This window comes from Artibeus jamaicensis, unplaced genomic scaffold (assembly GCF_021234435.1).
Source record: "Artibeus jamaicensis isolate MK-2021 breed Jamaican fruit bat unplaced genomic scaffold, CSHL_Jam_final contig_60, whole genome shotgun sequence".
Classification (NCBI taxonomy): Eukaryota; Metazoa; Chordata; class Mammalia; order Chiroptera; family Phyllostomidae; genus Artibeus; species Artibeus jamaicensis.
The window spans coordinates 3,884,715-3,899,798 of record NW_026521900.1 but is presented as its reverse complement, the minus strand read 5'-3'; the positions used below and the strand labels follow the sequence as shown (position 1 = coordinate 3,899,798).

At 41.8% G+C, this 15,084-nt stretch overlaps 1 protein-coding gene across 1 annotated transcript; it reads right to left on the bottom strand.

Moving 5' to 3' along the window:
- Positions 1-4,224: 4,224 nt before the first annotated feature.
- On the bottom strand, positions 4,225-14,540 carry NYX (nyctalopin). The gene is made up of 2 exons (XM_037165665.2): positions 14,233-14,540; positions 4,225-5,692 (listed from the first exon to the last, which is right to left on the bottom strand). Exons 1-2 carry the CDS (start codon positions 14,538-14,540, stop codon positions 4,237-4,239), a joined length of 1,764 nt encoding a protein of 587 aa, XP_037021560.2. The 3' UTR covers positions 4,225-4,236.
- Between the last annotated feature and the right edge of the window lie 544 nt (positions 14,541-15,084).

Sequence of the window (15,084 nt, the reverse complement as noted above, 5' to 3'; positions counted from 1 at the left end):
CAAGGGAGGCCTGGGCATTCCCAGTGCTTGTGCTTGGGGAAGGAGTTAAACCAGCCCAGCCACAGGGGCCTTTATTAGGGTTGGGGTCTGGAGGTTGTGCCAACAGCCACATTCAGCAGTAGTCAGAGGGGCAGCTTTACCCTTTGGAAAACTCTCCTTCACTTCTCAGCTGGTGTGCTCTTCTGTATTGTGATGGGCTGAGGGGCAGGGCAGGCCTAAGCTGTCCTTGGGCCAGAGGATCAAAAGGGAGAATAGGGTCCCCTCTCTGGAAGTTGAGGTGAAAACATCAGAGGGGACCAACAGCCAAGGACAGCTGTGCCCAGCAGACAGTGTCCTCTAGAGGGCAGCATTGTGATGGCCTGACAAAGCGGTAGGTGGACAAGAAGGCTGTTGACTATCCTTGTGAAATCATAGCAAGCAGACAGACCTTTTAGAAACAGCCAGGGGGCTTTATGACAGGGAATTTCTCAAAGATCAAGCTTCTGGGGATTTGAGCCTTGTGTGGAAAACAATTTTTTAAGGGGAAAATATGAATCTTTTGTCTCTACATTTTCTCTCCCCTTCCTTGAAGGAACCAATCCAGCGAGGCTGTGGCATTCCCATTGGCTCAAGTATATGCTGCATTCAAAACCTAGTTAGGGTGATGGAAGGAAAGAAAGACTGTGACTAGTGGCCTGCTCAGCAGATTTCCTCCTCAAGCTCCCATTTCTTCTGACAGTTCTGAGAAGTCCAGGCTTCTTTCCATCATCAGGTGAGCTGCCTGTAGCCACTGGTGCTTTGGAGAGTTGCTAGTGTTCATCAGTATTCCCACTTCTCCTCTCCTTCTGAGCACATGGGAAGACCGCACTTCCCTGCCTTGGCGAAGCTGTGTGGCCATGTGATATTTTTGGCCAATCAAATGTGACAAGCAATATGTGTCACATCTGGGTGGAAGAATTTAACAGTAATGCATGGATCTGCCAAGGTTTCCTTCTCCATTGCAGCAAACCCTAGAGCCCATGGTAGAATAACAATGTCCTAAAATGGCAGCTCCTTCATCAGTCTGGACCCAATGACCAGAGCCCCCCATAATAAGCCCACGTTGGACATGACCCATAAGCAAGAAATATCCCTCAGTAAGTCACTGAAGATTGAGGGTTGTTTGTTACCACAGCAAAACATGGTCCATCCTGACAGGTAGTTTTGCTTAGCAGAATCCATAGAGCTTTACTATTTCCTTACTATTATTCACTAAGGTGCTAGTTAGCCAATGATGGGGTAAAAAACTTAATGAACTCAAAACTGGGAACTCTTCTCTCATGAGTGAGCCCATAATGGCCACAATTCACTGGGAACTCATTCCAGGCAACTCTGGATGTGTTTAACAGTTAACTCCCACGTTTCCAGAATTCTACTAGGGTGGGTAGCTTTATAAAAATCTGTCTCCCCAGAGGCTATTTCAGTGTTGATACTTGTTCAAAAACATTCATCCAAACAAATGTCCCTTAAAAAGCTAGCCATCTAACCACCCAGGCAGAACCGGAGCAGCATTTTGAGGTTGGCTCTCAGGAACCGGCTCCAAATGAAAAGAAGAACATTCCTCCCAAGGTGGCATCCTGTTCCTCAGTAACTCAGGCTGCATGTCTGCTGCGGGCTTCCATGGTTACCAAGAGATCTGGTCTCCACAATTCTCATGATTCTCACTCAGTTACCATGGCCACAGCAAACAGTTTGAACAAACATTTCTGACCTCATTTGGGTCTCATATTTGAAAAGTAAGACATTCGGAGCATGAATTCATTTTGAAACATAAAAATCAATTGAGGGATTTAGAATGTTGAAGCACTGTGATCAAATGAACACAAGCTGTGCCCTAGGAACCTCATTTTTCCACCCACAGGAAAAAGAATGACTGCGTAAAAGATCATTTAGAATACTGTTGAAGTTTCCATATAAAGTATAGTTCAAATAATAGTATCATATTGATGAGAAAGTTCCTGATTTTGAAATAATGATATTGTGAATAAGAGAATGGCCTTGTTCTTAGGAAATACATCCTGAGGTATTTAGGGGTGAAGGGTAGTGATGTTTACAACAACCTCAAACTGTCAGTATGAAATAATAATGATATGGAGAGCAAGAAAAAGCAAATATAATAGTAAAATGTTAACATCTAGAAAACCAAGGTGAATGGCCAAATTGTTTATTCTACTCTTCTTGAATCTTTTCTGTAGGTTAGAGATTTTTCAAAATAAAAAGTTTTTTTAAAAAATCATGCATGTTCCAGATTAGTGACTTTCAAACTTTTTAATGCTAACCCACAATAAAATATAGATTGTATTAAGAAATCCAGACACATACATATATAATCTGAATGAACAAATACAGACAAATTAAATAAAAAGTTTCACAAAACAATGTGTAATCCTATAATATTACAAGTGATGCTCTATGACTTTTACATTCCATCTCCTTTTTGTAAATACGCATATTGAGTTAATGACCACTAATAGTCACAACCTATTTGAACACACCTGCTCTCGGTGGTCCTTTCTGCAACATTTCTAATACATAATATTACCTAGAGACACGCAAGAAGTATTGTCACCAGGAAGAACTGACAACTCGATGCACCTTGAATCTGGGTGGGCCTTGAAAACCCAACACCTTTTATAACAACAGTAGGAAATATATTTTCCGCTGGCATAAAATGAAGTTAGGGAGTACACAGAAGTCATGTCTATAGTAATTTTTTAAAGTTTTCTTAAGGAAAAGTTGGATGAAAGAAATGCACCTTGAGTTTCTTTATGCAGTTCTTATGACACTTCCTGTTCCTTGGACTAGCATATTTACAGAACTCAAAAAAATATATAAATGTATATATGTACATACATACTTTAGTAGGGTATATTCACATTTGTTTATGTGTTTTTGAGCATCCATTTGTTGTATAATTATATAAATTTTTAATAGGTGTTTCCCTTTGTAAAATATCAGTATCTTCTCATTTATCTGGGTAATACCTTAGCAAAAACTTCTTTAAAGTTAAAAAAAGAAAAAGAACAAGAAAACCCACCCCTCCAAATACACAGAGAGGAACTCAGGACACAAAAATTAGGGATTTCCAGAATGTTGACTAATGCAGTCATCACTACCCATGTATGGAGAACAGCTTGAACAAGTGTTTAGCAGACATACAGTCTTCGCTCTGACAGTTGGCCAACTCCCTCCCTGTGAAATATCTCAGCCTCCCTCTTCAGCTACTTGCTGCCTCCTTTCTTCTTGGCAGTGAGTCAGCCCCCAAAGTGTGCAGCCCATAATAATTTCCACAGCTAATAGGATCATCCAAGCTGGAGACTCCCTGTCCTGCTAATATAGCATTTCTGTGTCTTCTGGACACTCTTCACACAAAACACTAAGAAAAGATTTTGTGGCCTCTTCAGAAATTCACAGTGCATGTTTGCATATTGAAAGACTCTGAAAAGTCCTGTAGTAGAAAAACCTGTTAACTTTTTTTTTAGTACTAGGATTTTACAATTTGTCTAGATATTTCTCCCTCTTTTTTCCCCTACCCTCCCTAAAGTTCCTTTCTGCCTAAAGTCACCTCTGGGAATAATTGTGGAGTAAATGAAATGGGTCTTTATTTTAACAATCCCCTGACATATCTTAGACTCCAGGAAATGCCACCACCCTTAGGTCTAAGTCCCTCTCCCATCCCCCTTCTCTCCTGTCCTGTCCAATTCCTGGACCTTAGTGTCCTCAAGCCCAGGGGGAAGAGGATTGTGGTAGAAAATAAAGGGATTGGATCTTATGAGTTGCCCCATCAAGAGAATTAGCACAGTTCTTAATCCTTAGCCAATAGACTGACTCTAATTCAGACATTGCAGTCCCTGTTTCCTGGGAGATGTGGGGGGTGGGAGGAGGGATGGAGGTGGAGCCCTGAGGCCCTAGGAGCTTCTAATTCCTAGCCTTCTGGTAGGAGGGTCCATGTCCATTCTTGCTGCTCTTTTCCAATTGATGCCCATGTGACATAAGCAGACATCCATACCCCACTCCCACCCCTGCATGACATTTCCCAGGATTGTCCTCTTCCTAGGGCCATCTCTGGAGGCAAACTGTTCCTTCCACCTTCCGCTGAATTTCACATCCTGTTCCCATCCTGTCCCCCCCTTCCCTGACCATAAACACCTTCAAGCCCAGTTAAGTATATTATCCCCCACTGGCCAAGGCAGTTTGGGCCACCCCAGTGTGGCAGGGTCAGCATGTCTGTAGGATAAACACCACGTGCTGGGCCACACTGAGCAGGAGACTAGAGCCAAAAAGAAATAAGGTGTTATGGCCTGAGCTTCCCACCCCAGCTGAGGGAAGGATATCAGACAGAGAGGCATTGGCTGGCCCTGTGGTGGTATTGGTCAACTCCTCCACTGGGATCATTGGAGCCAGCAGCTTAGAAAGAAGACTGCTGAACCTGCTCACAGTAGTAGCCACTGGCTCTGAAGATGGGCCTGGGCTGGATGCAGTGAGGTTCAGATCCTCAGGGTCCATACAGAGGCCATCGGAGGAGTGTCCAAAGGCCACCTGGCTGAGATCCAGGCCGGCCACAGAGCCTGGAGAGGCACAAGGCACATCGGTGACCTGCCCAAAGCTCTCCATCCAGTCTCGCAGCCACTCCAGGCTGCAGTCACAGCGCCACGGGTTGCGGAAAAGAAAGAGGCGGCCCAGGAAAAAGCCAGGCTGGAAGGCGGCCCAGGAGAGCATGGTGAGGTGGTTGCCATTTAGGTGTAGAGCAAGGAGGCCCGAGAGGTTCTGGAAGGCACCCTCCTCCACAAAGGCAATGCTGTTGCGATCCAAGTAGAGTAGCTCGAGCTCAGCCAGGTTGGCAAACCATGTGCGTGCCACATGGCCCAGGAAGTTTCCACCCAAGTTGAGAGTGTGCAGGCGGTGCAGGCCACGGAAGGCATCAGCAGGCAGCTCGGCTAGCAAGTTGTCGTTAAGCAGTAGGTACTCCAGGGCACCACAGTCACGGAAGGCACCGGCGTGCACCATGCGAACTCGGTTGGCCTGCAGGCTCAGTGAGTGCAGGTGCCTCAAGCCCTGCAGGGAGCTGGAGGCCACTGCTTCGATGCGGCTGCGCTCCAGGTGCACGTGCGTCAGGTTGGTCAGGCCACGCAGTGCACCCGGCACTCTGCGGAACAGGTTGTCAAAGGCGGTGAGCTCTCGCAGGGCAGGAAGCTCAGCCAGAAGGCGCTCGGGCACACTAAAGAGGCGGCAGGCTGTCAGGTCCAGGCGGCGCAGGTGGCCCAGCGAGGTGAAGGTGCGTGCATGCAGGTAGCGTAGTTCGCCGTTGTGTGCCAGGCGCAACTCTGCCAGACGAGGCAGGCCCTTGAAGGCGCCGGGAGTGATGAAGGACAGATTGTTGTGGCTTAGCGACAGGCGGCATAACGATGGCAGCGTGCCAAAGGCCCGTTCGCCCAGGAAGCGCAGGCCGTTCCGGTCCAGGTCAATGGAGGCTGCCTCGCACGGGAACTCAGCTGGCACCCGCAGGAGGCCAGCTCGGTCGCAGCGCACTGAGCAGCCACGCTCCAGGCTGCTGCAGGAGCAGGCCTCCGGGCAGGTGCTCTTGCAGGCCCTCTCCGCCCAGGCGCTGGGTAGGCTGAGGATCACCACTTGGGCGTGGTTTAGGAAGTGGGAGAAAAAACAAAACAAGGAGTGACTATCAACCACAGGGTCATTGAAGGTAAAATTCTACCTGTCCGCATGGCAGGATGCAGCCCTCCACCAAGTTCTCATACCTTCTGCATAGCAGCATCTTCCAAATGGTCTCTTTCGGCTTCCTAGACCTTACATAGGATTCCCCACACCCATACGTCCCAGTTATCTTAATCAGCAAAATGCAGCTGGAATCCCAGCACCTGACCCCGTTCTAATCTCCCCTCCCTGCCTATATCATCATTTGTGCTCCCCTAGAATTTGACCTACATGGTGTGTTGTCTGCATGTGTAGGGGTCCTCAAAGGCATCACTGTGGCCCACACCCTAGGTCTACACTCAGTGAGCGCAGCTCTCTGAGTGCAGACCTCAAGTACTTAAAATGTGGCTAACCCAAATTGAGATGCACTGTAAGTAAAAAATATAGACCATATCTTAAAGACTTAGTACCAAGAAAAAATATCTCATCCATTTTTATATTGATTACATATTTTAATATTTTATTTATTTTTTTTAGAGAAGGGGAAGAGAAGGAGAAAGTGGGAGAGAAACATCAATGTGTGGTTGCCTCTCATGTACCCCCTACTGGGGACCTGGCCCCACAACCCAGGCGTATGCCCTGACTAGGAATTGAACTGGCAACCCTTTGCTTCACAGGCCCATGCTCAATCAACTGAACTACACCAGCCAGGGCTGATTACATGTTTAAATGATATTTTAGATATAGTTGATTAACTAAAATATTAAAATTAATGCCAACTGTTTCTTTTTATCTTTTTAATGAGGCTACTTGGAAATATAAATATATGTGGCTTGCAATATATTTCTATGGGTGGTGCTGTAATAGTCCCTCCCACCATAAGAATTCAATTCCTGGAAACCCCCATTGAGTAAATTAAGCCTCATGAAAAAGGGGCAATTAGGGAACAGGAGGTTAGAAATGAAAAAGCCTATCAATCTTTTTGCTTTAACAGTCACTAAAATTAAGCCATAAAGACAGCATACTAAATAAACTATCAATGATCTTTCACACCTCAAAAGAATGATTTTAGATACTGTGCAGTTAATTTCCATTCACCAGCCCTTGCTCTCTGCATCATCATGGGAAAGAATGGTGCTTATAAATTAATTTCTTTCTGATCATTTGAATAGAGGATCAGATAAAGACTTCAAAAGCCCTCCAAGTAGGCTTGCCACCTGCAGCAAAGCAAATTAACATGGTCTGCTTCCCTGTGGAAGGCAGAGGTCCCAAGCCCCATCTTGAGTTCCAATGAAAGAAGCAACCTGAAAGATGCACACTTTTTATTTTCTGGGCAGGTGCAGGTCACAGGTAGAGTGCATGTGATCTGAACCTCCTCAGCAGTATTCCCAAATTCCCAGCTATCACTACTGGCCTACCATTCCATTCCCCTCTCATGGTGTACACATGACCCTGCCTTGTCTATTCAAGCCCTTTGGAAATCTAAAGGTGTAGCCACACAGGAATGTGCAAACTGTGTTTGCTGCCATCTCTGTATGTTTGGTGAACTTCCAGTGTCTTTTAAGTACATCGGTTGTGCACACTCCATGTTTTTTCAGCTGCTTGAGAAGAGGATTCAGCCCTTTCAGACATGGCAGGGAGAACACTAAGCCCTTTGAGCAACCTGTCAGTTGTAAATTGTAGTTAGTTCCATATTCTTGTTGCAGAGGCTTGACTTAGCTTTTCCCTGTCCCTAAGAACTGTGAACTAGACACCAAGTTTACAGCAAGGTTCTTTGACCCTGTGCTGAGCTTGGCTATAAGCGGGGCAGCTGCTGACCTAGAGAAATACCAGTTTGAGAGACACAGCCAAGAATATAACCTTAAGTCGGGGTGTCAGTTGGACATATGTGGAACTTTTTCTATCAGCTCTTCCAACCGGGTCAAGTAGAAAGCATCAGGTTTCTTTACAAATAGTCCTTAATTCTACTCTCTTCTCCTTTCTAATTAACAGAAGTACACTCTCAACCATATGACTCATGTTTCTACTCCACAATAGCTAACATTGTTCCAGGTACACTGTATGGTTCAGTAAATGTTTACAGAATTAAATGAAATTGATGCCTTCCTCTCTAATGATTTCTGACAGAGGATGTCATTTATTTTTTTAAAAAAAACAATTCTTCGTTGAAGAATTTGAAGGATTATGACATACAGGATAAAACCAATTTGCTTGTATAATGTAAGAGATCAAAAATGTAGCTGCCATTTTTTTTGACATGCAAGAGTGAAGTTTTTTATTGTATATCCTTTTTACATTTTAAAGCTTGAATCATGTCAATGTAATGCCTATTTCAGAAAGTAAATTAAAGTTTATTTTAATCTTTAAACACTCAAGATGCTGTCAGTATTACAGATCTGTTTTCAGCCTCTGAAACTTTGATAGCCATTGTGAATAATTAATTTTTTTATTATTTAGTGAAATTTTTTTAAAGATTTTATTTACTTATTTATTTATTTTTAGAGATGGGAGAGGGAGGGAGAAATGGAGGGAGAGAAACATCAGTGCAAGAAAGAAACATCATTGGTTGCCTCTTGCACACACCTCAACCGAGGATGGAATCTGCAACCCAGGCATGTACCCTGATGGAGAATCAAACTGGCAACACGTTGCTTCACAGAACGACATCCAACCAACTGAACTATGCCTGTCAGTGCTATTTAGTAAAATCAAGTAAATTCTCAGAACAGACAACCAAACTCCAGTATTGGCTTACCTAATATGAAGACTAACTACCTGTCTAATAACCCAGAGACAAGGGCACTAAAACAAATTTTTTTAAAATAATAACATGTTTGGGTGAGTTCTGCTTGCAATAAATGACCGAGTAGTTTGTATTGGACTAATATTCCTGCCCATAGCTAGTGTAAACTCTGGGGGGGATATATATTTTTTAATTTTGCAGGCACTGGAAAGCAACCTAAACAGGCAATCAGAGCAGATACAACCCTTAGCAAACTAGGTGAGAGGCACATTTAACTAGTGTTTTCTCTTGGCATTTTCAAGTCCACACTGTACACAGGGAATAGAGCTCAAACAGAGAAAGCAAGTCCTATTGGACTGACAAGTTAAAGGTCAGAGTATTCAGCTGCTGCAATGGCTGGAAATTGAGGAGGGAGAACATGGAAAAGAGGAGTCCTAAAGTGCATATCATATGTGTGCAGTGACTCCAAGGAGCCAAGAACTGAAGGCTAAAAGAGCTGAACAGAGATTTCAGTAATTTCCTAGTAATGGGAGAAAGATTAAGAGTTCAAGGTCCACACAGTTAAAAGAGCTTGTACAAATACCTGGAGCTTTCCACTGAAACCTGAGAGAGTCACATCTTTGGAGTAAAGACCTTTTCCCAGGACAAAGGGTAAAACTAAATTAGGCCTATCCTAACAAATCCTAAAACCAAGCCTCTAAACATCAAAGTGATTTGCCAGTAATTTAACTGAATGCCAGAACAAAATTCAATACTCTTCAAAAGAAGAGAAGAGAATCTAGAGTTTCCATAACTACCACCTATGATATTCAGTATACAGTCAAATAATATTAGATATGTGAAGCAGTAGAACATGACACTTATCAAAAGGGGAAAAATAGTTAACAGGAGCAAACCCAGAGACAGTCCAGATGTTGAAATTATCAAAAAAAGGATTTATTATAAATATATCAAGGAATTTATGGGGGAAAATACATATAATGGGTGAAGACATGAGAATTTGAATTTTAGAAGAGCTATGGAAACCCTAAAAATGAACCCAGTTCTTAGTACTGAAATAATAGAATATCTGAAATGTTTTTTTAAAAAATCATTGAATAAAAAAAACCCCAGCAGATTAGATACAGCAGAGGAAAAGATTAATGAACTTGAAGAGAGGGCAATAGAAATTACCCAAAATGAAGCACAGAGAGAAAACAGATTGGAAAAAAATATGATCAGGGCTTTAATGACCTGTGGGATAATATCAAGCAATTAGATTTACATGCATATATTTGGAGTCCCATAGGAGAGAAGAGAGAACATGGCAGAAAAATAATTGAAGACAATTTCCAAAATGGAATTTAAAACAAGCTCAGCAAACCCAAACTAATATCACATACACACACACCCTAGGCACATTATAGTCAAACTACTGAAAACAACATAATGAGAAAAACTTTTTAAACATCCAAAAAAAGACACATTACATAGAGTAACAAGAATAAAAATGATGACTTCTTATCAGAAACAACGGAGGCCATAAGAAAATAGAATTACTGGTATATCTTTTAAAGTGCTGAAAGAAAAGCCAAACCTAGAATTTTATAGCCAATGAAAATATCTTCACAACTGAAACAAAATAGAAATACTTTCAGGTTAACAAAATTTAAGAAAATTCATCTCTAGCAGATCTCCTGTACAAGAAATTAAGACATTCTTTAGCCTGAAAGAAAATGATATTAGATGAAAATCAGATCTATAGGAAGGAATGAAAAGTAATGGAAATGGCAAATATGTCACTAAATAAAAGACTCATCTTCTCACCTTAATTGCTTTAATAGGCAAGTTACTGTTTAAAGCAAAAATAATAATGTATTGTGGAGTTTATAATATATGTAAATGAAAAACATTATAATAACATAAAGAATGAGAAGGGAGGTAAACTGAACTGTACTGTTATAAGGATCTTACATTATTCATGAAGCAGTATAAAATAAAATCAATGTAAACCACACAGGTAAACAGGAACAGAATCACAGAAAATGAGATCACACGGAGGGTTATCAGTGGGGAGGGAGAGAGGGAAAAATGGAGGAAAAGGTACAAGAAATAAGAAGCATAAATGGTAGGCACAAAACAGACAAGGAGAGGTTAGGAATAGTATAGGAAATGAGAAGCCAAAGAACTTATATGTATGACCCATGGATAGGAACTAAGTTGGGGAAATGATGTGGAAGGCAGGGTGCAGAGCAGAGGGGAATAAAGGGGAGAAAAAATGGGACAACTATAGTAGCATAATCAATAAAATATACTTAAAAAACACAGATGTGTAGGATTGTGTGTGTGTGTGTGTGTGTGTGTGTGTGTATAAAACTCTCCAAACAATAATGATGGTGACAGAAGGAAACTTGACTTTGGGTGGTGAGAATACAACACAATGCAATATACAGATGACATTACAGAATTGTACACTTGAAACTCGTATAATCTAATTAACCATAGTTACTCCAATAAATTTAATAAATATTTTAAAACCAATTCTATAGTAACATAATAGATAACCCAATTAATAAATAGGCAAAATGTTTGAAGAAACACTTTACAAAAAAAGATATACAAAAACTAAATAAACACATGAAAAGTTGGCCAACATCATTAGTTATTAGGGAAATGCAAACTAAAATAGCCATCTATTAAAATTAGAAAGATCGACCATACCAAGTATTAGCATATGGAACAACTGGGACTTTCTTACTGCGCTGCTGTTGGGAATATAAAATGGTACAGCCTCTTGGAAACAACGCAGCAGTTTCTTTAAAAGTTAAACATATACCTACCTTGTGATCCATCCATTTACTCCTAGGGAAATAAAAGCATATGTTCATATAAAACACTTGGCACGAATTTTCACAGCAGCTTTATTCATAATAAGCCAAAATTGGAAACAACACAAACACCCATCAAGAGCTGAATGGGTAAACAAATTATGAGTATCCATACAATGGACTATTACTCAATGATAAAAAGGAATGAACTATTGATATGTGCAAAATGGGTGAAGCTCAAGACAATTCTGCTGAGTGAAAGAAACCAGATGAAGAAAAGTACATAGTATATGATTCCATTTACATAAAATTCTAGAGGCTGAAAATTAGTCTATAGTAACAGATTGGTGGTTGCCTGGGGAGGGTTGGAGAGGCAGGGTAGGGCAGGACGGAGGGATTATAAACGGGCATGAATTTTGGGAGCGATGAGTATGTTTATTATCTTGACTTTGTGTATGTTGAATGATGGTTTCATGAGGGTTCGTTTTAAATGTGTTCGGTTTTCAGTTTGTTATATGTCAAATTATACCTCAATAAACCTGTTTTCTTTTTAGAGAGAGAGGGGTGAAGGGAGGAAGAGAGAGAGGGAGAGAAACATTGATGTAACAGAAAAATGAATCAGTTGCCTCTCTCATGCTCCCTGACTGGGAACCAAACCTGAAACCCTTTGTTTTGCTGGGCAATGCCCAAGCAACTGAGCCACGCCAGCCAAGGCTCAATAAAGCTGTTTAAGAAAAAAAAAGACACCATTAAGGAAAGGAGTACTTTATATGTGGCTTGTGTACAGAATAGAAAAACATCTAAAATGAATAATGAAAGACAACTAAATAAAAATGGATAAAAGACTTGAACACTGCAAAAGAACATATTAAGTAGCCATTAAGCACATGGAAAGGTGTTCAACATCACTAGCCATTAGGGAAGTACACTTAAAGCTACAGTGAGATTTCCCTGCACACCTAGTAGAATAACTAAAATTTGAAAGACTGACAACTCCAAATGTTGGTGAGAATACAGAACAACTGGATTCTCTTACATTGTTGGTGGGAGTGGAAAATAATTCAATAACTTTGGAAAACTTTGGCAGTGTCTATTAAATCTAAACATATGCCTTCCCTATGACTCAACAATTCTACTAGTAAGTATTTACCCAAGGGAAATGAAAAAAATTTGCATAAAGACTGTACAAGAATGTTCATAGTAGCTTATTCATGATAGATTATAACTGGAAATTAGCCAACAGTATAATACAGAAGCAAATTACAATTTACTTATATATCAGAATACTACTCAGCAACAAAAAGGAACAAACAAAAAAGTTATGTTGAGCAAAGAAACTTAACACAAAAGAATACATACTGTGCAAAAGCATTTCTATGCAGTCCTAGAACAAGGTTGCTGACAATGGAACTGGGAGTTCCAGTGAACAAGGCCTACAGATGGACGCCAGTGTAAAAGATAGCAAATATCTACAGGACATGGTTTAGGCATGTTATCTGGGTATATGATCTGTACAATGCTACTCAAATTAAATTTTATGGGTTTCAGCCCTGGCTGGTGTAGCTCAGTGGATTGAGCACGGGCCTACAAACCAAAGGATCGTGGTTCGATTCCCAGTCAGGGTACATGCCTGGGTTGCAGGCCAGTTTCCAGCAGGGGACTCACAAGAGGCAACCATACATTGATGTTTCTCTCCCTCTCTCCTTCCCTTCCCCTCTAAAGGTAAATTTTTTAAATGTTTAAAATTTTTTATGGGTTTCATTTGCTCTGATAACAACCAACTTTTAATTAGTGTTTGCTCAGGGCTAACCTTGCTACATACATTATTTCATTTAAGATGATAATCCTGCAAGGTAGCATTCTCTTCTCACAAAAGAGGAAACTGAGGTTCAGGATGGTTAATCAACACCAACCTTTGTTTTTTGTCTTTCCAGTATACTGTAGTACCCCCCATCCCATATACCTAACCATTCTGAGGTTCCACTTCTTTGACTGTGAACTGAAGGGCCTGCACTTCCTGACCTTTGCGGGACCTTCTGGCTCTCATTTTTCCATGGTCTAACAGTAGCTGTTGCCAAACCATCACCTCTAAGAAAAAAACACCTCACCCAGACCTCCATGTGTCTCTACCACCTCCTCCCAGCCACAGCTATTTGGGCCAAGGGTGAACTTTTGGCCCAAGCAGGGTCAGATTCATTCCTTCCCTATGAACACGGAACGGACAGTGAAATCATGTGAGAACCAACCTGTATGGCTTCAGGGCTGGAATTTGTATGAAAGCCATGTGCAGGTCAAAGCTATAGGGAAGCAGCAATCAAGGTGTAGGGTCAATGGACATGGCCCTTCCCCTCCCCTTGGCCAGAAGGAATGTATATTGTTTTGGGAATGGATTGTAACTCCCTCCTTACCTCCTTTGGGGAGCAGTTTCTGCTCCTGTGACTGCTTCTGGACCTTTTCCTTCTGCATGTACACAGAGGTAATACAGTTTAGAGTCACATGTAGGACACGTGCCTCATTTGTCTGGGACCCTGTATAACAAGCCTCAGACTGGAAGAGGTGTGGTCTCTCTCACACAAGCCTGCTGCCATCAATGAACTCTCCTGTAGTGTGAGTAATAAACGGCATGTCCACATAATGCTATTCTTCCAAGTGGTTTTTTTTTCTGTAATATCATGAACACTTAAGCAGGTCCCTGGTTTGGGGCTCCTGTGTTACACAAGGTAAGGAAAAGGTGAGGAAGTTGGTGTGCTGAGAGATTAGAACCAATGTGAGAAAGACAAAGCTGGAGATCAGGGAGTGTGGGAAGCTGCTAGCCAGTTCTGTAATGCCCTGCTATAGCTGTTTCTGTGACATTTCCCTGTTTTCATTTCAGAAACCCACTCAAACCATCTGTGTGGACAAGTAGATTTCTGTTCCTTGTTACAAAACCATGTCTGATAGTAGTGGACATTTGACACGGTTTCTGGCTCCCCAGAACCTTTTAAGTATTCTTTCTATACTTAGGGAATTTCCTACCTTGTAAATCCTGCCTCCTCCAAGTTGAAACCATAAAATTTCCCAATTGCCCTTGCAGCTAGGGCCCAAGCACATAACCTAGCTTTGTGGATCACATACAGCCAGTGAGACTTGGATTCAGATGTAGGTGTTAGGCAGTAACCATTTTCTGGCCAGTATGATGGCACAGGCACCTGGCTTTCAGGCTGCCATGATGGAATTTCTGACACCCGGCACCCAGCATGATTTCCATGAGCTGCCAGGTGTGTCGCCAGTGGTGGTGGTCGCATGTTCTTTGCTACAGCCGTGCCACTACCTGGTTTAGGCATTGTTCCAGGCAGTGGGTCTCCAAGCAGTAAGACTGGGAACAACTAACATGCCTAAATAAACCCCTTCTCAGCCTGAACGACCTATATATAGTGAGTTCTATGGTTTGCAACTACATTCCTGAACAACATCCTGAGTAAGGAAATTTCCCTTAATCTCTGGAGTGAGAGACATTACCAACACTGTAAGATAATCCATTACCTCCTCCCTCCCCCTTTCCCTGAGGAACTTGGTGAACTCTTTACCTTGAAAGAGAAAACTAAAATTCGAAACCAGGCAGTGCCCCTCAACTAAAAGGAAGCTCCTTACCATTCGTTGCCAAGAAATAGAAGAAAGTGAATTCCAAATTGTTTAAGCCATCCCTAATTTTTCCAAATCCAAATGAAAAGTGGCTTCTCCTGGAAGCAGCAGTGATCATTCCAAAAACAAATCTTGGCTGTCCAGAGCTGAGTTCCATGGGAATACTTTGGCCAGAAAAACATTTACCAAATTAAAATAAAGATCAGTTTGTGAGAAGAGAAGGTCAAACATTGGCAGTTCTTAGCA

Excerpts from the sequence above, each read along its gene's own strand:
- NYX (XM_037165665.2), bottom strand. The coding sequence starts at position 14,540 with ATGCCTAAACCAGGTAGTGGCACGGCTGTAGCAAAGAACATGCGACCA. Across the intron at positions 5,693-14,232 it reads GAGGAGGCAGGATTTACAAG|TCACTCCTTGTTTTGTTTTT; the intron begins GTAGGAAATTCC and ends TGTGGTTGATAG.